This window comes from Natator depressus, chromosome 16, assembly GCF_965152275.1.
Source record: "Natator depressus isolate rNatDep1 chromosome 16, rNatDep2.hap1, whole genome shotgun sequence".
Classification (NCBI taxonomy): domain Eukaryota; kingdom Metazoa; phylum Chordata; order Testudines; family Cheloniidae; genus Natator; species Natator depressus.
In genome coordinates this window covers 6,818,997-6,841,404 of record NC_134249.1, presented here as the reverse complement: position 1 = coordinate 6,841,404, position 22,408 = coordinate 6,818,997, and the positions used below count along the sequence as shown (strand labels likewise).

The 22,408-nt window shown below is 52.4% G+C and overlaps 1 protein-coding gene and 1 non-coding gene across 2 annotated transcripts in view; both read right to left on the bottom strand.

Annotated features, from left to right (window-relative positions):
- Positions 1–11,244, bottom strand: part of UAP1L1 (UDP-N-acetylglucosamine pyrophosphorylase 1 like 1) — a 34,794-nt gene extending 23,550 nt beyond the window's left edge. Inside the window, exon 1 of the mRNA XM_074974094.1 lies at positions 10,941–11,244. Coding sequence (XP_074830195.1) covers positions 10,941–11,229 — 289 coding nt within the window. The 5' untranslated portion in view covers positions 11,230–11,244. The remainder of the gene's footprint in view (positions 1–10,940) is intronic.
- Positions 11,245–19,209: 7,965 nt separating this feature from the next.
- Positions 19,210–19,402, bottom strand: LOC142000112 (U2 spliceosomal RNA). The gene has a single exon (XR_012642161.1). It is a non-coding gene; the product is annotated as a U2 spliceosomal RNA (small nuclear RNA).
- Between the last annotated feature and the right edge of the window lie 3,006 nt (positions 19,403–22,408).

Sequence of the window (22,408 nt, the reverse complement as noted above, 5' to 3'; positions counted from 1 at the left end):
CAAGGCCAATTCACTTGTGTATTAGTATAGATTAAAGTGGTTATTAATTGCATAAGAATGTATTTGGTGTTTAAACTTCATGAAAACTAATGGGATGTTACATGAATTGATCTCACTTATCTGTATCCTGTTATAATGTAATGGCAAACATTTACATTTTGTATACCTCTGTAACTAAATAACCCATGAAATGAGAAAGAAGACTTGTGTAATGCAGATGAAGAACTTTAGCAGAGAAGTGCTAATTCGTGCACATTTGAGGGCAAATGATCATTGTGTGATGACCGGAAATCTTCTCTCTCCACCAATCAAAGAAAGAGCCCCTCTGGCTGGTGACCCTGCCAGCTTGTTTTCTGTGAGAAGAAGCTATAAGCATGGATTCAGGGAAAGATTCTGTATCTCTGGACTGTTTGGACTCTTAGAGGTGGGTACCAGATGCAAAGCAGAGACAATCTGGGTACCCTGAAAAGACCTTTGGGAAACCGGAATTATAGACTGTGACTCACCTGTACATACATTTTACCTGCTTTAACCTCTCAATAACTCTCATTTCTTTTTCTTAGCTAATAAACCTATAGTTAGTTTACTATAAAATTGGCTGCCAGCATCATCTTTGATGGGAGATCTAGAATACGGCTCTACCTGGATGAGTGATTGGTCTCTTGGGACTAGGAGTAACCTGGAATATTTGTGATTTTTGGTATAAGTGACCATGTATCACTGAGTCCAACTTGTCGGGGTGCAAGATAGACTGGAGAGTCTAAGGGGACTGCCTGGGACTGCATGGTAACACTAGTTTAGTGATCCAGGAGTTCACATTTGGTATTGGCGTGATGAAATCTAATTATAAAACACACCACTAGTGTGGGGTGTCCGCCCTGCTTTTGATAGTCTGTCCTGAGGCAGGCACTCATGGTCATGAGCCACATCAGACAGCATGACAATCAACACTGACTCTGCTAAGCACAGTTCTAGAAGCAAGTGGATCAGGTTCAGTTGCAGGCAAAAATCATGAAATACTGTGTGGCCACGTGTGGTGTTGTGATGGCTTAAAAATGGACCAAGAGGTCAGCATTGAAAACAGAGTCTGTGAGGGAAGGGAGCTCATTCCCAGAAATTGGAGGTAGACTCTTAGGCCTGGTCTACACTCAGATTTTATACCAATTTAACTATTTTGGTAGTTAGCCAAAATAATTAATTGCTACAAGCCCTTGTGTGGATGCAGTTATACCCATGGAAAGATGCCTTACAACAGTATAATTTTTCTTCCTTCCTTTACAGGAATAAACTATACTGGTATAAGTATCTTTATACCAGAATAGCTATATCCACACTGGGGGATGGGTATGTGTGTACCACTTAACTGTACCAGTATAGTTAAAGCACCACAATTTGTGTGTGCATGGACAAGGCCTTGCAAAGCTGGTGCAGTGATGATCAGAAAGGCAAAGGCCCTGGAGTGGCCAGTTCATTGAGTTTTGCCTATCACTCTTCCAGAGGGAACAAGATAAAGCATAAGGCTTGATTACAGCAAGACAAACAAATGGTGCATGGTAACGTCCCCAAGCAGAGAGCACCCTTAGTGATTAACATTTGTCACACCGTCTGTTAGCACTCTTGTGTTTAAGAAGTTGGCTGGATTTGTCAGCCTAATTATCTGCAAACAACTTAAAAAACAATAGCAGATGGACTCAGGCTTGGAGCCTCAGTGCAAGGCGAAGGTGGGCTGCAAATGTCAGTGCCAAAACGCTAAAGGGATGTCCGTGCAATGACTGAACAAATGCCATAAAACAAGAGTGTAAGAAACTCTCTCAGGTACAGCCTAACAGGGATGTTAAATAAAATGGACATATCTTTATCAAATATAGGTAGAAAACTCCCTGTGCACATCTAATTGGCTCTCGACATTCTTTTCCTCCGGCAGCGATTACTCTCTTTTTGATGCGAGCGAGCGTCTGGCACATATGCTGGCACAGCTTGCTGCATGGGTCTATCTCAATGACCCCAGGGGGAGAAGAGGAAGTAAGGGAACAGCAGTGCATAAAGAAGCATATCTCCTTTCACTCAGGAGCTGGCATCAAACTGGGCCAGTTCAATGAGCATTGGAGGTAGCAAAGGGCTGTATCTGGAGTGTTCCGCCCCCGCTCCCATAGTGCCTTGGACTGAACGTCGGCTAATCTAAACCTTTAGCAAAACTGATCTGTACATTCGCACACCTAGGCGGGATTATTCTATGCAAGAAGGTTCCTAAGATAGCACCTCCAAGTTTCAGAGTAGCAGCCGTGTTAGTCTGTATTCGCAAAAAGAAAAGGAGGACTTGTGGCACCTTAGAGACTAACACATTTATTTGAGCATAAGCTTTCGTGAGCTACAGCTCACTTCATCAGAGAAGCAGCACATTTAGCCCCAGCGGCGGGTTCAATTCCAGCTCAGGTATTTACATTTTGCCTTCACAAATTCCTTCCATCATCGATCAATATTGTCTCTTTGTTTTCTTGTGCGCCCCCATCTTATCCATCTCTTGTCTTATACTCAGACTGTCAGCTCGTTGGGGCAGGGACCATCTTGTTCTGGGTCTGTACAGCACCTAGCACAGTGGGGTCCTACTCCATGACCAGGGCTTCCAGGCACTACAGTAATACCCAAAAATAACAACCAAGGTATTCTTCGCTTCTCTCCTAGAAACGCTGCAAAATGGTGTTGCTGACACATAATGGACAGTGGATGAGAAGCTGGATATGAGTCAACAGTGTGCCCTTGTTGCCAAGAAGGCTAATGGCATATTGGGCTGCATTAGTAGGAGCATTGCCAGCAGATGGAGGGAAGTGATTATTCGGTACTGGTAAGGCCACATCTGGAGTACTGCGTCCAGTTTTGGGCCCCTCACTACAGAAAGGATGTGGACAAATTGGAGAGAGTCCAACGAAGGGCAACGAAAATTATTAGGGTTTGAGGCACATAACTTATGAGGAGAGGCTGAGGGAACTGGGCTTATTTAGTCTGCAGAAGAGAAGAGTGACGGGGGATCTGATAGCAGCCTTCAACTACCTGAAAGGGGGTTCCAAAGAGGATGGATCTAGGCTGTTCTCAGTGGTCGCAGATGACAGAACAAGGAGCAATGGTCTCAAGCTGCAGTGGGGAAAGTCTAGGTTGGATATTAGGAAACACTATTTCACTAGGAGGGTAGTGAAGCACTGGAATGGGTTACCTAGGGAGGTGATGGAATCTCCTTCCTTAGAGGCAGTGGGGAGCTGGAGCCGGTTCGCATGAACCAGTTGTTAAATTTTGAACCAGTTTTAGAACCAGTTGTTAAAAATTGTTACGGCTCCCTGATCTCCCGGCCAGGGAGGCTCCCCCGGCCCCTCCCCAGCCTTCCCCACTCTCGCAGAGCCTCAGCGTGCCGTGCTGCCGGCGCCAGCGCTCTAGACCGCTCCTGGGCAGCTTGGCAGCTCCTGCCGCTTTGGGGTGGGGCTGCGAGCTCCAGCGGGCCGCGCGGCATCCATACACGCTGCCCTGAGCAGCATGGTAAAGGGGCCGGGCCGGGGCTGGGAGGAGGGGATGGATAAGGGGCAGGGAGCGGTTGCAGGGGGCAGAGGTTCTGGGGGGGCCGTCAGGGGATGGGGGATGGTGGGGGGTTGGGTAGGCGTGGGAGTTCCGGGGGGTGGGGGGGGGGTCTGTCGGGCAGGGCTGGTGCAACCACTAGGCGGCTGCCTAGGGCGCCAAGTGGTTGGCGGCGCCCCAAAGCCGTGCCCCCCAAAGTTTTTTTAAACAGCGGAACACAAGGCTGCCGCTGCTCCCTGCCTCCCGGCTCCACAGCGGCCGGCTGCGGCGCGGCCAGTCCCTCCCCCCGGCGAGAAGCCGGCAGCGGAGTGGGGAAGGGGAGGGTCTAGTATGAGTAGCTGCGCCTTCTTCCCCGTGCCGCGGGCCGAGCCGAGCTCCCCGCCGCCCCGGGGCTCTCAGCGGCAGCTGCTGCTGCTGAGAACCCGGGGACGGTGGGGAGCCCGGCTCGGGCGCGGGGGGCCTGGCTGCCTGCACCGCCGCTGAGAGCCCCGGGGGCGGCGGGGAGCCCGGCTCGGGCGCGGGGGGCCTGGCTGCCTGCACCACCGCTGAGAGCCCCGGGGGCGGCGGGGAGCCCGGCTTGGCCCGTGGCACGGGGAAGAAGGCGCAGCCGCGCTCTGCTCTTTGGGCGGAGAAGCTGGGTGTCTACTCTGCCAGCAAGGTACCTAGCCAGGCCGCAGGGAGCCGCACGGGCCCGTGGACTGCCGGGGGGTGGGCAGGTCCAGTCCCTGGCCTGGGGAATGGTGTATGTGGGACCAACCCGGGCACCCCTCTCCCAGCCAGTGCCACCTCCTCCAACACCCACTGACCAGCTACCTTCTCCCCTGTACACCCCCCCGCCCCAACAACTCACCCTGTCCTGCCACTTTTGCCTCTAGGCAACCTCCACCCAGCAATCCTCTCCCAGCCAGCCACGGTCACCCCCATCCCCCGCCTGCCATCTCCCTCCTGCCCACTCCTCCCTTGTGCAAAGCCCTCCCTGCCACCTTCACCCCCCTGCAACAACCCCGGGCACATACACACCCCTGCCTGCCAGTCCCTTGCAACAACCCCCTCCTGCCCAAGTCTCCCTTGTGCCACTCCCTCCCTGCCACCGCACCCCCTGCAATAAGCCCCTTTTGCCTCTTGGCACATCCCTTAAATCAGAACTTTTTATAGGGAACCGGTGGTTAAGATTTTAGCAGCTCATCACTGCTTAGAGGTTTTTAAGGCCCGGCTTGACAAAGCCCTGGGTGGGATAATTTAGTTGGGGTTGGTCCTGCTTTGAGCAGGGGGTTGGACGAGACGACCTCCTGAGGTCTCTTCCAACCCTGATAGTCTATGGTTCTATGAACCAGGTGGCTGCATTCTAAGGGGTACTGAAGCAGCACGGGGCCTTATCCTGCTCCCCTTGAAGTCATTGGAAGTTTTGCCATTGACTTCAATAGGCGCAGGATTGGGCCAACAGTGTGCAAAGCATTCTGGATCCTTCAGCGTAAGAGGTGCTCTACCAACACGTGGCCTTTATTACTGGGGTGTAACAGCAATCTTCTTGGATTGAAAGCGTGTAAGAATAAGGACTATGGTGTCCTCTGTGGGTGGATGTACAGTAGCTAGAACTACTGTGGGAACTACTGGAATACAAATTAGCAATAATTAAGCTTTGTGCTTTTAGGGTTTTAAGCAAAATGATCAAAATCATGGATCCGGTCCCACTTCTTGATTACAAATACATAGATCAGGGCTGCAGGAAGCGGCGTGGGCCGAGGGATGTGCTGGCCGCCCTTCCCACCCCCATTGGCCTGGGACAGCGAACCGCAGCCAGTGGGAGCTGCGATCAGCCGAACCTGCCGATGCAGCAGGTAAAGAAACTGGCCCCGGCAGCCAGGGGCTTTCCCTGGCAGGCTGCGTGCCAAAGGTTGCCGATCCCTGACGTAGATAATGCTCATGACAAATGATTAATTTGAATGCTGATTCCTGCAGGCAATTGAAAAATGTGCAATGTTCTCTGAAAAACAGTCTGATCTGTTTTCTGTAGCATACAAAAAGCCCAGCAAAGAGGCAGTGTTGGTCCATAATTACCCTCCAAATATTGCTGTGAGCCTCTTTTTGCATATAAAGTGAACACAGAAATAGATCCTGCAGGAAGAATGGACTGATCCTTTCTCCCAAACAATCTGCACCGACACAATTACAACAGTGCTCAGTGGGGGAAGGAGAAAGCAAAACCCCCAGATGCTGCACAACAGAGCTGAGCAGCGGGGCACAACACTCACACGAGCCCTACAGAGCAGCAGATTAGACCCCTTAACAAAAGAGAACCCATCAATAAATTTAGGCCCAACATTTAGATTTTGTAAAAATAAGACGGAAGAGGAGTTTAAAAAGCCTGAGACAAATAGAAATCTTCCAGAATTTACAAGAGGGGGAAGGAGGCGTGTCATTCTTTGAAACACACCACCTTCCCCATGTCAGATCACTCCTGACTTCAGGTGGAAATCAAGACTATTCCTATCTCTCTAGGCTAAAGGAAACTATCACCATGATCTTCCCCCAAGAATTCATACCCCCTCTTCCCCCAGATTCCCAAGTTAACTTACAAAGGATTCTACCCAATCCAGAAGACAATGACTGGAAGCACTTGCCAACCCCTGCAGTGACTCCCTGACAATATGCTAGGTCCAAAGGATACATCTACACTGCAAAAAAAAAACAAACCACCACAGCAGCAACTCTCAAAGCCAGAGTCTACAGACCTGGACTCTTGGGTCATGCATTATGGGGGCACAAAAATAGTCGTGTAGAACTTCCCACTCAAGCTCTGAGACTCACCCCCTCGCCGGTTCTCAAAGCCCGAGCTCCAGCCCAAGCAGAAACATCTACACGACTATTTTTAGTGTTGTAGTGAGAGCCCCAAGAGCCTAGGTCTCTAGACTGAGGCTCTGAGACTTGATGCCATGTTTTTGGGGGTTTTTGCAGTGTAGATGTACCCAGCATGCCCTCTCCCATCTCACCACCCACAGAGATTGTCACAGTTATCTGGCAAAACAGCTCCCAGACGAAGAGCAGCTGGCCAGGCAAGACTGCTCGGATACTGGCTGGAAGAAGAAAGCCCTCTGAAGAGCTCACCTCCCTCTAGAGAAACATTTCCCAAAGTTTTGAAAGCTGAACCATCCCTCCACCCCGCACTTTCAAGAGAATGAAACCAATCACAATCCCCTCCTCGCCCACCATGGGGGAAATTGCACAGCCGCTGCTCTGTGCTGCCCCCCTGTAGCTAGTCCTTCATCACCACCCCCAGGGTGGCACACCCCACACTTTGGAAAACTGTTCTATAAGATCCTCTGCTACCAGAGCTACCTGACCTCAAATTATTGAGCTACCCTGCAACCTTGAGAGGTGGATTTGGGGATTCCTCAATGCTACTGAGCCCTCGGAGAGTCACAGGAGCAGAAACTGCGCACTCCCACCTCCATATGACCAGAAGACTTCACTCCACCCTCTAAGACACAGGGCTTGCCACAATGCTCCACACACGTGTGATCTCCAAGCTCAGTTTTGTGTCTCATAGCTAGACATGACATTGAATGCCCTGAAAAAGCTCCCACTGGTACAAAATATGGCAGCCCACCTAGGTGGCAACATAAGCCACCCAGAACACATGACCATGGTCCTGTTCTTTGCATCGGCTCCTGTCATAACCATACAGCTAAGGGTAGCCTAGAATTCCTCCTTACCTGTAAGGGGTTAAGAAGCTCAAATAACCTGGTTGGCACCTGACCAAAGGGACCAATGGGGAAAGAAGATACTTGCAAATGGGGGTGGGGGGGAAGGCTTTGTTGGTGTGTTCTCTGGGGAAAGCAGAGAAGCATCAGGTCAAAAAAAAAAAAACTCCTTCTCCTATAAACCATCCTGTACAAGTCTCTGATATTACAAAAAGAGTAAGTAAATCAGGCAAGGTGCGTTAGATTACCTTTTGTTTTCATCTTGTGAATTTTCCCTTTGCTAGAGGGAGGTTTATCCTGGTTTTTTGGTAACTTTAAAGTTTTGCCTAGAGGGGAATCCTCTGTGTTTTGAATCTGATCACCCTGTAAAGCATTTACCATCCTGATTTTACGGAGGGGATTCTTTTACCTTTTCTTTAAATAAAATCCTTCTTTTAAGAACCTGACTGATTTTTCCATTGTTCCAAGACCCAAGGGTTTGGGTCTTTGATTATTTTGTAACCAATTGGTTAGGATATTATTCTCAAGCCTCCCCAGGAAAGAGAGTGTAAGGGCTTGGGGGGATTGCTGGGGGAAGAGGAACTCCAAGTGGTCCTTTTCCCTAGTTCTTTGTTAAATCACTTGGTGGTGGCAGCGTTACTTAAACCCAAGGTACAAGGGAGAATTTGCGCCTGGGGAGTTTTTAACCTAAGCTGGTAGAAATAAGCTTAGGGGGTCTTTCATGCGGGTCTCCACGTCTGTACCCTAGAGTTCAGAGTGGGGAGGGAACCCTGACAGCTCCCCACTGAAAGCAGAGTCCAGAGCTCTATGCCGATCCTCAGAGCTCTCTCTGGCTACACGAGAGTGTCTCTTTCTCCACAAACACAACCTTCCACACCAGCTGCAACCCACAAGAACAACACAACTGTGAACCAAAAGGGTAAGCTCATGAATAGGGGAGACAGACCATCACAGGAGCTAGATCTAGACCAGGGGTGTCAAATACCAGGCCCATGGCCAAAGCCAGCCCATTTCACGTATTTATGCAACCAGCAGGTCACAGTTAGACTCTAGGCCGTTTTTTTAACTACGTTTTTAGCCTCTGGTTTCAAAGCAAACCTTCTCATTGTCGGTACCAGGTTTACAATGGTGGACCTGTCTAACCCATCCACACAGCTGGGTCTGGCTCCTTTCCCAGGGCAGTCCAGTGCCCAGGTCTTGCTCTGGCTGGTTTATAAACAATGCCCTCGCACTGGGCTGTGTGGAGCGAGGCTGCCTCCGCCACGTCATGCCCCAACGCCCCCAAGGGTCCCACAAATAGGTTTGGCGTCAGGCCCACAAAAGGTGAATCCGGCTCTGCTCAATGTGACCCAAGCGTAACTGATGTCTACCCGAGTCTGCACACAGCCTGCAGTGCTCTAATTTTTTACGTCCATGTGTGGAATGAATTTTATTATGTGCACCAATATGGAGGTGATGTGTGACACATCATCTTCATATTGGTGCACATAACAAAAGCCATGTGGTGGGGGTGGGGCCAAGGGGCTCGGAGTGTGGGAGGGGGCTCAGGGCTGGGGCAGAGGGCTCTGGCTGGGGGTGTGGGCTCTGGAGTGGGGCTAGGGATGAGGGGTTCAGGGTGCAGGAGGGGGCTCAGGACTGGCCCAGAGGGTTGGGTGCAGGAGGTGAGGGCTCCGGCTACGGGTGAAGGCTCTGGGGTGGGGCCGGAGACGAGAGGTCCTGTTCTTGGGTGCAGGAGGGGGCTCAGGGCTGGGGCAGAGGGTTGGAGTGCAGGGGGGGTTCAGGCTCTGGGGTGAGGCCAAGGATGAGGGGCTTGGGGTGCAGGCTGCCCCAGGACTGTGGTGGGAGAGAGGACTCCCCCCAGCCCTCTCTTGCTGCAGCAGCTTGGGGCTGGGGGAGAGGCTGCGGCAGCTCCAGCTGGGCTGGGCTGAGGGAGGGGTGCCTCTCCCCCAGTGCAGCAGGTCCGCCCTGGGGCAGAGACATCTCTCCCCGAGGCAGCCCTGAGCGGGGCTTAAAAGGCAGCTGCACCACTTAGAGGAAACTTAGCCTGAAACAATTACTCTAGGGCAGGGGGAGGCAAACTTTTTGGCCCGAGGGCCATATCTGGGTTGGGAAATTGCATGCAGGAAGGGGCTCAGGGCAGGGGGTTGGGGTGCAGGAGGGGTGCGGGGTGCAGCAGGGGGCTCAGGGCAGCGGGTTGGGGTGCAGGAGGGGAGCGGCAGGGAGCTCAGGGCAGGGGATTAGGGTGCAGCAGGGGCTCAGGGCAGGGGGTTAGGGTGCAAGAGGGGTGAAGGGGTGCAGCTGGGGGCTCAGGGCAGGGGGTTGGAGTGCACGAGGGGTGCGGGGTGCAGCAGGGGGCTCAGGGTACGGCAGGGACTCAGGGCAGGGGATTAGGGTGCAGGAGGGGTGCGGCAGGGTGCTCAGGGCAGGGAGTGGGGGTGCAGGAGGGGTATGGGGTGCAGCAGGGGGCTCAGGGCAGGGGGTTGGGGTGCAGGAGGGGTGCGGGGTGCGGCAGGGAGCTCAGGGCAGGGGATTAGGGTGCAGCAGGGGCTCAGGGCAGGGGGTTGGGGTGCAAGGGGGTGAAGGGGTGCAGGAGGGGTATGGGGTGCAGCAGGGGGCTCAGGGCAGGGGGTTGGGGTGCACGAGGGGTGCGGGGTGCAGCAGGGGGCTCCGGGCAGGGATTGGGGTGCAGGAGGGGTGTGGGGTGCGGCAGGGGGCTCAGGGGATTAGGGTGCGGCAGGGACTCAGGGCAGGGGATTAGTGTGCAGGAGGGGTGCGGCAGGGTGCTCAGGGCAGGGAGTGGGGGTGCAGGAGGGGTACAGGGTGCAGCAGGGGGCTCAGGGCAGGGGATTGGGGTGCAGGAGGGGTGCGGCAGGGCGCTCAGGGGATTAGGGTGCAGCAGGGTGCTCAGGGCAGGGAGTTGGGGTGCGGGGTGCAGGAGGGGTTGGGGCTCCTTTTGTTCATTTTAAACCTGTTGCCTATTAATTTCCTTTGCTGGGGACCCCTAGTTCTTGTGTTATGAGAAGGAGTAAATCACATTTCCTTATATACTTTCTCCAAACCCGTCATGATTTTATAGTCCTCAAACATATCCCCCCTTTTCCAAGCTGAAAAGTCCCAGTCTTATTAATCTCCCCTCATACAAAAGCCGTCCCATCCCCCTCATCATTTTTGTTGCCCTTTACTGAAGCTTTTTTTACAAGAGATGGGGCGATCACATCTGCAGGCAGTACTCAAGGTGCGGGCATACCCTGGATTTATATAGAGGCGACGTATTTTCTATCCCTATCCACCTTCCGTTAGGGAGAGATTTCACCTGCCCCTCTGCAAAAGGGGTGTCAGTGGCTGGGCCCCTGTGCATAACACCCAGCGGGATTCCGGGGAGCTGCGCCTGGGAGTAACCAGACCCAGAGGGAGGGGAGGGGAAGGACGGCCCCAGGTCCAGCAGCCGCAGCCCCAGCAGGGTAAGAAGTAGCCGAGCGCTGGGCACGCGGCTGAGCCTAGGGGAAGGTAATAGGGTGAGACACGGGGGTGCATCATGGGGACGGGGGGGGGCGCCCCTGCGGGAACAGGGCCCCAGGGAGGAGGCATGAGGGTCCCAGGCGAACCGGCCCGTGCAAAGCTCGGGGGTGACCGTCGGCAGGCAGGACCCTCGCCCCGGGGCCCCGCTGGCTCACCCACCTTCCGCTTCCCATCGTGCCAGCGTGGCCGGCTCGCTGCGGCGGACGCTGCCCAGGAGCTCGGCCGGGACGGGCTCCATCCTGCGGCCCGAGCGCTCCAGGGGCCCCGGCTCCCGAGCGCCAGCCTCCGCCGCCCGCCGGCAGTGCTCGCCCAGCTCCTCCGCCCCCGGCAGCGCCAGGGCTGCCAGCAGCGCGGCGCGCTCGCCCGGCCCCAGCTCGGCCCAGAAGCGCAGCAGATGGGACTGGCCGGCCCGCTCCAGCCGCGCCCGGGTCTCCTCCGGCGGCGCCATGCCCGGCTCGGGACGCGCCCCGGCAGCCGGCTCCAGCCCCTGCTCCTTCGCTCGCTCCGTGGGCGCGCTCTGCCCCGGGCTCAGCCTCAGCCCGGCCTTGCCGTCGGCCTCCGCTTCCTGATCCGGGCGGGGCGGGGACGGGCAGGGGGGAGAACGGGGGATAAGCAAAGCTGGGGCCGGTTGCAGGAGATGGGGCTGGGACAGGGGAAGACGGACTGCCAGAGGAGTGGGGGACCCCAGGAGAAGGAGGGGCAGAGAGGGTGAAAGTTACCAAAAATGGGGCGAGAGAGGTGTCTTTCGTCTGGCTGCCTGGTCCATCTCAGCGCTCCTTCCCCGGGCTGTGCTGTTAAAGGCAGGGGGGTAGCCCAGAGGTTCTCGGCCTTACCAGACTGCTGTGCCCCTTTCAGGAGTCTGATTTGGCTTGCGGACCCTCAAGTGTCACCTCACTTAAAAACTCCTTGCTTACAAAATCAGACATAAAAATAGGGAAGTGTCACAGCCCCACTGTTACTGAACATTTGCTGACCCTCTCGTTTTTAGAATTCTAAAATGAATCCATTGGAAAAGAAATATTGTACTTACCTTTCAGTGTATAGTCTAGAGCCCAGTATAAACAAGTCACTGTCTGTATGAAATTTTAGTTTGTACTGACTTCACTAGTGCTGTTTATGTAGCCTGTTGTAAAACTAGGCAAATATCTAGGTGAGTTGATGGACCCCCTGGAAGACCCCTGCGTATCCCCAGAGCTACACCTACCCCTGGCTGAGAATCACTGTTGCCTGTGTGAAATGCACTGTTTGTCTGAAAGGATGAACTGAGCTGCCTTCAGGTCAATGTGCCACCCTAAAAACGTTGCTCGTGATCATACGTTTTTGGTGTTTAAAGGGCTGACCCATTCACGTCAATGGGGGTTTTGCCACTGACTGACATGGGAGCAAAATTAAGCCCTATAAGAATTCCTTGTCAGTTTACATCTGTGCGACCAGTCTGCGTATAGCCTCTTAGCAGTTCACAGGGTTGTCTTAACTGCTGTCCTCATTGACTGAATGGTATTCCATTTCCTGGATTCCCCTCTAAATACAGTTTCACTCACAACATTTATTTCTTTGAAAAATGGTATTTTTATGATTATTTTTGTCCTTAATGCACCATCAGTTATTTTGTGCAGATGGATGTCATTGTGCTATTTAATATATGGTGTGAATAACAGTTAATTGATTCTAGGAGCTGAGCAATCACATACAATTTTTCTTTCTACATGTATTTTTTCTCACCTACAACAGAAGTTTATCCTTAGTCTTTAAGTCATATGATGACAATGTGATTTCCAGGGTTTTCATCACCACTTTTTCCATTCCTTTAGATCCACCAATGAGAAATGCCTCTCTCAACCCTTTCCACTCTCTCCAGCAGCATCCTGCTTCTTCACATGCCACCACATCAGTGGAAAACTTATGTCCCGAATATTCACTACAGCCATGTCTGTGCCACTGTAAGGTCTCCTAGGTAGTCACTCTATGCTGGCAGGAGAGAGCTCTCCTGACGGTATAATTAAACCACCTCCAACGAATGGCAGTAGCTGTGCTGGTGGGAATGAATTGACCACTGTCAGGGATGGTCTAGATAATACTTAGTCCTGCCATGAGTGCAGGGGACTGGACTAGGTGACCTTTCAAAGTGCCTTCCAGTCCTACGATTCTATGTCAAACTATACAAAGTAAATACCCTTAAATCAAACTCTAATAAAGTTCTCAAGCAGTGCTTTTCTCACTTTGCCTATCTGTAAATGCCAATTATTATTGATGGAAATATTTTTATAGGTTTGTGGGTATATGGTGCAATTGACATCTGTCAACATTTACAGATAAAAATCTAATCCTTCCAAACCTAGTTGTATGTATTTGGCTACCCAGACACACATGACATTGTTCTCAATGGGAATACCTGCATTGCATAAAGTTAAGCCCTTGTTTAATTTAGCAAATTCTTATAAATTGCGGTTATTGACACTACACACCAAGTGTCACAGGACGCTGGGTGTTGCAACCTGAAGCAATGCAATTTGCACCTTGCCCAGTCCTGGTTGCAATGCTGGCCTTGGAGTTATGCCCCCCCCCCGCCCCCCCAATGCTGTGATCCAATCAAGCTCAGGCTGTGGTAATAGCAATCGAGCAACTAGAAACTAAATGTAAAGAAACAAACAACAGATCCGTGTGGCTGGGACTCTTTCCAATCCTGCTACTGGGAAGCTCCAGACACAAGTTCCTGTCCTGAAAGAGGGGATGTGGGCAGGTCCCTCAGTCTCACCCTCTCTGCAGCATCCTGTTTTCAGGAGGAACAAGGGTGGACAGTTTCCATAATGTGCTCTCTGTGGCTAGGGCTGTATTCCTGTTTTGTGGGATGGAGTCAGAAAGGGCTCTGTTGCAAAACAAATAATAAGATCTTGCTATGTCAAAATGCTCCATAAACTGTAAACAGGGATCTGCAGCCACCTCTGGCATGGAACATGGCCACACAGCAATGCTAGACAGCGGTGAAGAAGTGAAGAAATAAATACTGTACCCAACTGAAACGGAAGGGTTTTGAATTATGCTGGAGAACTGCAAGGGCACCTACCTGGACATCAGTTACAAATCAATTCCCCACTTTGTGCTGCATGAAAGACCTTTGTTTGCCTGTCCTTTCCAAATCAGGCACAGGGACTGCCCTCTCCTTTGAATAGGAAACCTGCCATTGTATCCAGATGCACAAACCTCTGCAGCTCACTGCTCTGAATCCAGCCCTTGGCTCAGATTAAGAGAAAAATCACCCCTCCAAGGTCCAAAGGGGTCAGCATCATCCCACAAAAAACAGACCAAACCAAAAATCCTACCACCACACACCTCTGCTGCTTGGAACCAAAGCCAGATCTCAGCCTCACAGTTCAAAAGTTACCCCCCCCCCCCACGCACACACACAAAGATAGCTCAGGGAACTTCTGGAATGAATGGTGTAACTTCATCAGTATCAATAGAATGACATGGGATTCATAATGCCTCGCTCTTATGTAGAACTTTATCCATAGATCTCAAAGTGCCTTACAAAGGAGGTCAGTATCATCACCACCATTTTACAGATGTGGAAACTGAGTCACACGGAGTTGAAATTACTTGCCCAATATCAACCAGCCAGGGGCTCCAGAATGGGGGTGGGGGCCAGGGAGCCATAGCCCCACACTTTTACCGGTCATAAGGGCAAGAGATGGGAGGAGAGGAGCAAGTGGTGGGGGGTGGGATCTTGGGGGAAAGTAGTGGCACAGGAGCAGGGCCTCAGGAGAAGGGGCAGCGTGAGAGCGGAGGAACGGGGAGAAGGGGTGCTGCAGGGGTGGGGCCTCGGTGGTGGCACAGGGGTGGGGCCACGGTTCGGACATCTGTGGCCCTCCCATTTTTAGGACACGTCTGCACCCAGCAGGCCTGGGTAGAACCTGAGTGCCAATCTAATGCTCTCTTCACTAGGCAACACTGCCTCCCTTTGGCTCCATCTATTAACCTGGGTGTCCTGGCCAAATTCAGACATAGGTGATTACACCTACCTATCGTGCTCTGGGTCTGCATAGCCGTGTTCACTAACTGCGTGGTCATTTCGCTGGCAAACTGTTTTTCAGTGGAGGGGGAGGGGGAGGGTTGTGTCACGATGCCAAAGTCAGTGCTCAAGGAGAGGGGGACAACGCAGAAATGACGGTCCGGCTCCAGCGCAGGATTGAAATGCACGGCACGGAGGCACACAGCAGACCCCACATGAGGCCTGCAGAGCAGGCATGCATGGACCCTCTCCAGGTGCAGGTGACAGCACATGGAGCTCTCCTCACCCCCCTTTCTGCCCTCGTTGCAGGGCCAAATGTGAGCACAGGGACTGCCCTCTCTTCCTGCAGCTGGGGAGCAAACCCTCCCCAAGGGGAGGAGTTGGCGAGATGTATTGGCAGAAGGAACGTGCAATGTCCTAAGGGAAAGACGGGTAGTCTGGACGCTCGGCAGCTCCAGGAGAGATTGAGCTAGTTTCTGTGCTGTGCCTCGAGTGCTGGAGCTTAGGTAGAGAGGGTGCAAAGACGAATTGAAACCCACTCTGCACCTCCCTACATCGGGGCTGCTTGGGGCCAGCAGCACGCCCATCACAGAGAGCAGTCCCCAAAGCCACTCTCATTTACAAGAGCTTTGCCTGGCTGCCTGTGGGCTGCTGTGCAGCACAGAATGGACAGCAGCATAGGGCTGCCTGCATTGGCCCTGCACTAATCCTGTCCTGGGAGGGAATTTCCCGAAGAGCCATTCCACCTCGCTCACTCCACGAGAGGCAAAAAGGGGCCAGAGCTGGGAGTAGAACCTGCCCCATTGCACCCACTCAGGTACACTCCCTTCCAGTGCCATGCCACTCGCACCATGGAGTGCCTGCTGAGCACACCATCTAGCCTCATCATTCATGAAGGACGTCATTCATTCTTCCTACTTCATTCTCTCTCCTGGAAATCCTCACCCATTCCTTTCCCTTCCATTTCATGTTTTTCTCTTCATAGAATCATAGACTATTAGGGCTGGAAGGGACCTCAGGAGGTCATCTAGTCCAACCCCCTGCTCAAAGCAGGACCTAATCCCCAACTATTGTTCCCCTGAAGCTGTAAACAACAAAGTTGTTGTTTATACTAAGACCTTGACTTTAAAAACCCACCACTATCCTTCCCTGAGCTTTTGTTTGTCTAACGTCTAGTTCTGCCTTGCATGTTTATATTCACTGCTGCCTGATTTATGAATTGGCACGGTCAGCATTTATTTGTCGAGATTCCCTGATGTGTGGCATGCCAAGTGTGACGGAGTCACAGGTCCGATGCTCTGGAACTGCTCTGTATGAAGCCAGACAGGACGCTGGGTAGCATGACTCCCCTCAGGGCACTCTCTCAGGACAAGGAGTCTCTTCGGCTATGGCCTTCCTGGGACTGACCTCAGAACATTCAGTATCTTTGTTCACACTGTACTCTTCCCCTTGGTGAGTCCACCTGGACGGGAAACCTGGGGAAGCCAGAGGGCCCTGCACCCCAACTCCGCAGTCAGCTGTGACTCTCAGCCAGCTGGTAAAACAGAAGGGTTTAGTAGTTAACAGCAACACAGCCTAGAACAAATCTTGTTAGCACAGAAATCAGTGACTTTCAGCAAAGTCCATCTTGGGGGGACCCCAGGCTGGACACCCTGGACTCCCCCCTCTCCAAGTCCCCAACAGAAGACTGCCCATCTTCCAGCGACTAGACCTCCAACACACCCGTTGCCCCTCCTTTGTCTTTGTCTCACTTCTGGGCAAAGTGTCACCTGGTTGCATCCCCCTCCTGGGTCTCAAGTTATGAAGGGCATCGACCATCACCTAGGTGCAGGCAGCTGGACCGGCCTCACCTGCCCTGAGAGTCTCAGCAAAAGTCACACACCCTTATTTCCACCACCTAGGCATTAGTGCAATACACAGGGAAACTGAGATACACACAGTATTCATGCAAAACAGTAAGACTCAGAGGCTCATGTACAACATAATAAGCAGGAAAAAACCACTTTGTCACATCAAGCTAAACACGACCTCTTAGAAACCTTTCTCCAGCTGGTTTCACAGGAACTTATTTATTATTTGTATTTCCATAGCATGTAGGAACCTCAGTCATGGATTGGGACCCCGCATTGCGTGTTGTGTACAAACACAGAACTAAAAGACAGTCCCTACCCCAAAGAGCTGACTGTCTTATCCAACCTATCAATTCTACCTCTAGCAAGATTTGATGCTTCAGAGAAAGGTGATTAACAACTGTGCTACACCGGGCCAACTGTGCAGTTCTGCACATGGGGAAGAAAAATTCCTTCCTGCCACCCACAGTGATCCACCTATGCCCTAAAGCATGACATCGGATACCCTAATTACCTTAGTTTGCCTAGCAACAAATGCTGTTAGTGGCCATGCAGTGATCCAGCTCTTCTCAAAATCCAGCCACTTTGTGGGACGTGATGAGCTCCTGCAGCAGTGAGTTCCACACAGCTGCCATGATTAACTGAGCTAACATGTTGGTTAAAGTTTTTAATTTTAATGCAGTTCAAAAGAGGAAAATTACAAGCTTGATGAGGCAAATAGTGAACTAGACAACCTGAGAAATCAGGAATGTGGATGTGACAGTCCAAGATAGGAGGCAGAGCAGAAAATTAAAGTCAAACATGACTCCTACATCTGCAGAGTAGAGTGTAACTTGCCACCTCTCTCCCCCCTCCCCCACCCCCCCAATCTCAGCACTGGAATGTCAGAGGCTAGGTTGGCTCAGTTGATTGGTAATGGGAAATGGATGGACCCTTTAATTTCCAAAATTCCAGGGCCCTGCTTCCTTCCAGCCTAGGTGAGTAGGGTATTGCATCCAGTTTTGGGCCCCCCACTAGAGAAAGGATGTGGAGAAATTGGAAAGAGTCCAGCAGAGGGCAATGAAAATGATTAGGGGGCTGGCCTGGGGCACATGACTTATGAGGAGAGGCTGAGGGAACTGGGCTTATTTAGTCTGCAGAAGAGAAGAGTGAAGGGGGGTTCTGATAGCAGCCTTCAACTACCTGAAGGGGGGTTCCAAAGAGGATGGAGCTCGGCCGTTCTCAGTGGTAGCAGATGACAGAACAACTTAGCAGTTGTTAATTCTCTCTGCTCACAATCTATTCAAAAGCACCATAAACCAGTTAAACAGACCATTATATTCACCACTTTCCCTCTCCAAAGAGGTATCAGCCTTGAGGTAATACATTTGACTGCCACTGCTGAAAAGTGCTATCAATGCTTTACAAAAATGAGGAAGCATTATTGTCCCCATTCTGTGGGTGGGAAAGATGAGGCACAGAAGATGGCTGCTGTCACACAGTAAGCTACTCTTCTTAGCATATGCTTCAGGTGGTACGTGACCAGGATTCATCACCGAATTTAGTCCACTGGTTGGATCATTAGCTTCCCCAGCCAGGCCAGGGCACTGATGGGGAGTACGACATGAACACTGATCCATGCCGCCCTGGTAAGCCAATGGTAGAATGAGAATAGAGCCGAAATCTCCTGATTTACATCCCCAGTGTCCTATCCACTAGACTACACTGCCTCCCCTCACAGAACTGATCCCAAGTTCTCACTAAATTTCAGCTTGAACCCAGGACTCGTCCTAACTTTATTGAGGGAGGGGGGGCTGGTGATGGAGGTTGGGTAATTTTATCTCCTGGTGCCTCACGTGGGGAAAATAGGCTGAATGACTTTGGACGCAATCTGGTATATAAAAACCCCAGAGAGGTGATATGGGAGAGGCAGTTCGGAGCACTCACAGCGATTCCCTGCAGGGGGACCAGTTACGGGGTAGTATCAAGCCAGAAAAGCATCAACACACAGGAAATGGATGGCAAGGGGATGCAGGGAAGCCGGGGGAGGGAGCCAGAGGAGCCCAGGGGGTTTCTCAGTGGGGCGTGGTGGTTCTGTTTGCACTGCCGAAGGCCGAGTCCTCCCGTGATGTTTTCTCATTCCTCATGGCCACCTTGTGGGGCCTCTCCAGGACTCACTCTGTTTGCTTTGGAGGAGGGCTTGTGCTTTTCACAAAGTAACTCTTCTTCCCTTCAGTCTCTTTTCCCCCATCCCCCAAACCTGGCTGACTGGCTGCTCACAGACCAGCCCATGGAGCTGGCTGGCTTTCCTGGTGACTGGGAGGAGGAGAAGCAAATAGCTGAAATAAACATTTTTTTATAATCTGCTGCACGGTTGGGTCAGCAAAGCAGGGACTTGTATTTCCAGTGAAGGCCGCACAGGCCCTGATCCTGCATGGGGAACCTGTGGTTCCACTCCTGTGTCTGGACCATTATCCAGGCAGGACTGCAGCCACAGTTTGCCAAATGGCTAACTACTGTTACCTCTCAGATTGGGGGTGGCCCCACCCGATGCCAAGCCTCTGAGAAACTAAATGATATTTTCCCCATAGGGAGGTCCACCGTTCCTGGTGGTTCAGTACTGCAATAACAGGGCGATGTGTGTAGTGGATGGAGTAAACTGCTATTCAATCTCCCTATTCCAAAAATCAGTTTAACATATAGTCCTCAGATAGAGGAAGTATCTGTTATTAAAGTGATAAGAACAGATTTAAAATTTTTATTCAAGCTAATGTTAAAATTATCTAAATACAGGTTAATAAAAACATTTCTAGTCCTCTGCATATAATGCTTAAATTATCCAAAAATAGCAAGTTTGGTTTAAAAAGTCTTAAAAGGCACATAATACATAATCTGATACTTGGTGAAATCTAAACATAGAACACACAACCAATTTGGGGATTGTGCTCTGCTTCTTAACAGTTTGCCCTGAGGTTGGCACTCACAGTCACAAGCTACTCCAGATGGCTCCAGCCCTCTCATGGATCAGTAACTGGTCAGCAGATAGGAAACAAAGGGTAGGAATAAATAGTCAGTTTTTACAATGGAAAGGGGTAAATAGCAGGCTTCCAAAGTATGAGACGAGACTACAGACTTTAGGGCTGGTCAGTTTAGACAAGATGTAAGCAGGGGAATAGTCCCGCTCTTGTGGGGAACTTTCCTGGCTTCTGTACTACCCCGGTGAAGTGGGCTAGCGAAAGGATCTGAGTCCTCGCTCCCACTTCCTTTACCCAGTGGCCTCCCTGCCCTTGAGGACTCCCCTTCCACTCTCCTGTCTGGCAGAGTCCTCGTAACCCCAAAAAGGCTGGGCCCAGGATTCCTGGGGGGCTCGACCCCCAGCCCTGCTGTGGTCACCAAGGACAGGGGGCTAGGGTGTCCCCACTCCGGGGTACTCTCTCTGCCCTGGGCACTTCTCTGACCCACTGACCATTACACACAAGTTAAAGCAAATGCAAGTTATTTAATCAACAATTAATTTTAAAAAGAATAAGAAAAAATGGGAAAGGTTAAAGGAAACACATTACCCCGCTCTGTGGCAGGGAACATCACAAACAGTGTCTCTGGAATGTCAGGGCGGTTCACAGTCTGCTCCTTGTAAGTCCCAGGCCTCCTTCTCCGGCCCTGGCTGTGCTGCAGGGATCCTGTGGGTTGGACACTTGCTCTGGTGGTGGCCACGCTCTCAGGCTCTAAGTGGTAGGACCCTTCTTCCCAGTGTCGCCCCTGCCCTGTCGGGGTTACGATCCAAGCCTGGCCTGCAGAGCCTCTTGGCTGAGGCGTCTCCCTGTGCTGGGCCCGCTGCCCAGGGTCCCCCTCGCTCTCCCCAGCTGCTCACCGCACCCAGCTCCGGACTGCTCCAGCCCCAGCTCCACCATTCGGTCTCAGCACTGCTGCTGCTCTGCCTCCAGCTCCCTGGGCTGCTTCTCTGGCCCCTCTGCCTCTGGTTGCTGCAGCTCTGCTCCCAGGACAGGTCTGCTCTGCAGGCTGCTTCTGTGACTCTGCTCCCAGCACTGACCTGCTCCCTGGGCTGCTTCTCTGGCCCCTCTGGCTCTGGTTGCTGCAGCTCTGCTCCCAGGAGAAGTCTGCTCTCTCTGGGCTATGCCTCTGGCTTTAGGGCTGCAGCTCTGCTCCCAGGACAGGGTCTGCTCTCTCTGGGCTGCTTTTCTGGTCCCTCTGGATCTGGCACAGCTCTGCTCCCCAGCTTAGCTCAGCCCCACTCTGTCTGACCCAGGCAAATCCAGCTCACACGGAGGACAGGACCTCCCTCGCCTCCTGACTCCCTGATTAGCTTGCCTGCCGTGTCATTCAGGTTGACTTCGAGCATTGGCCTCTCCCCATTGTTCCTGGGGACTGTCAGTCTCAGGGTCCTGATTTCCCATTGACCCTTCCCCCTTTTTAGTACTGGGAACTAGCCAACCAAAACACCCCCACTGAATGTTAGTAAGGGGGCAACAGTCCCCTTACAAAGAGATGACTAAGGAGGGATATGATACAGCACCGGTTCTCAATCGGGCATCTGCCAAAAGAAACCTGGGCTTGACCCACCTCTGACTCACCTCAGTGGGCCACCAAGCCTGCCTACCTGGTTTGCGGGTGGGAGGAGGGGCACAACAAAAAATTGCAGTATCACTGCAGAAGAGAGATCTCCCCCTCCATCAGTGAGGGTTCCCTCACAGGCCACGGACTCCACGAGCAGGCAGCAGCTAGCCAAGGAGACACACCACTGCTCTGCCCTGCTACATTGGGGGGGGGGAGCAGGTGACCTCATGTCCCCCGCTTCACTTCTGGTTGGGGATCCGCAGGCCTGTGTATTTAATTTTAGGGGTCCCTGGTAAAAAAAGGTTGAAAACTGTCACGGAGTGTGGGGGAGTCCAGGCCCTGCACCCCTCTTCCTGGGATTCACTGAGACTCTCAGCCAGCCAGTAAAACAGAAGGTTTATTGGACAACAGGAACACAGTCCAAAACAGAGCTTGTGGGTGCACCCAGGACCCCTCAGTGAAGTCCTTCTGGGGGAGCAGGGAGCTTAGACCCCAGCCCTGGGGTTCCCTGAGTTCCTCCACCCAGCCCCAAACTGAAACTAAACCCACCGAGCAGGTTCCCTGCTGCAGCCTCCGTCCACATTCCTGGGCAGAGGTGTTACCTCCCCCTCCCCCTCCTGGCTCAGGTGACAGGCTCTCAGGTCTCCCGTCCCCAGGGCACATTCCCAGGTCAACACTCCCCCCTCCCTGCTGCGTCACATCGTCACATCTCTCCCCCCTTCGAGACTGAACTGAGCGGGGTCACTGTGACCAGTGACCTGGGGAAGTTCGGGGCCCCCTCTCCGGGACAGCGCATCCGCTATCAGGTTGGCACTTCCCTTCACATGGACCACATCCATGTCGTAATCCTGCAGGAGCAGGCTCCACCTCAGGAGCTTGGCGTTGGCTCCTTTCATCTGGTGCAGCCAGGTCAGGGGAGAGTGGTCGGTGTACACGGTGAAGTGTCGCCCGAAGAGATAGGGCTCTAGTTTCTTGAGGGCCCACACCATGGCCAGGCACTCCTTCTCGATGGCCGCGTAGTGTTGCTCCCGGGGTAGCAACTTCTTGCTCAGGTACACGATGGGGTGTCTCTCCCCCTTTTCATCCTCCTGCATTAACACCGCCCCCAGTCCCGTGTCGGAGGCGTCGGTGAACACCACAAAGGGCTTGTCAAAGTCTGGGTTTGCTAGAACTGGGCCACTGACCAGAGCCTCCTTCAGCGCCCGGAAAGCCTC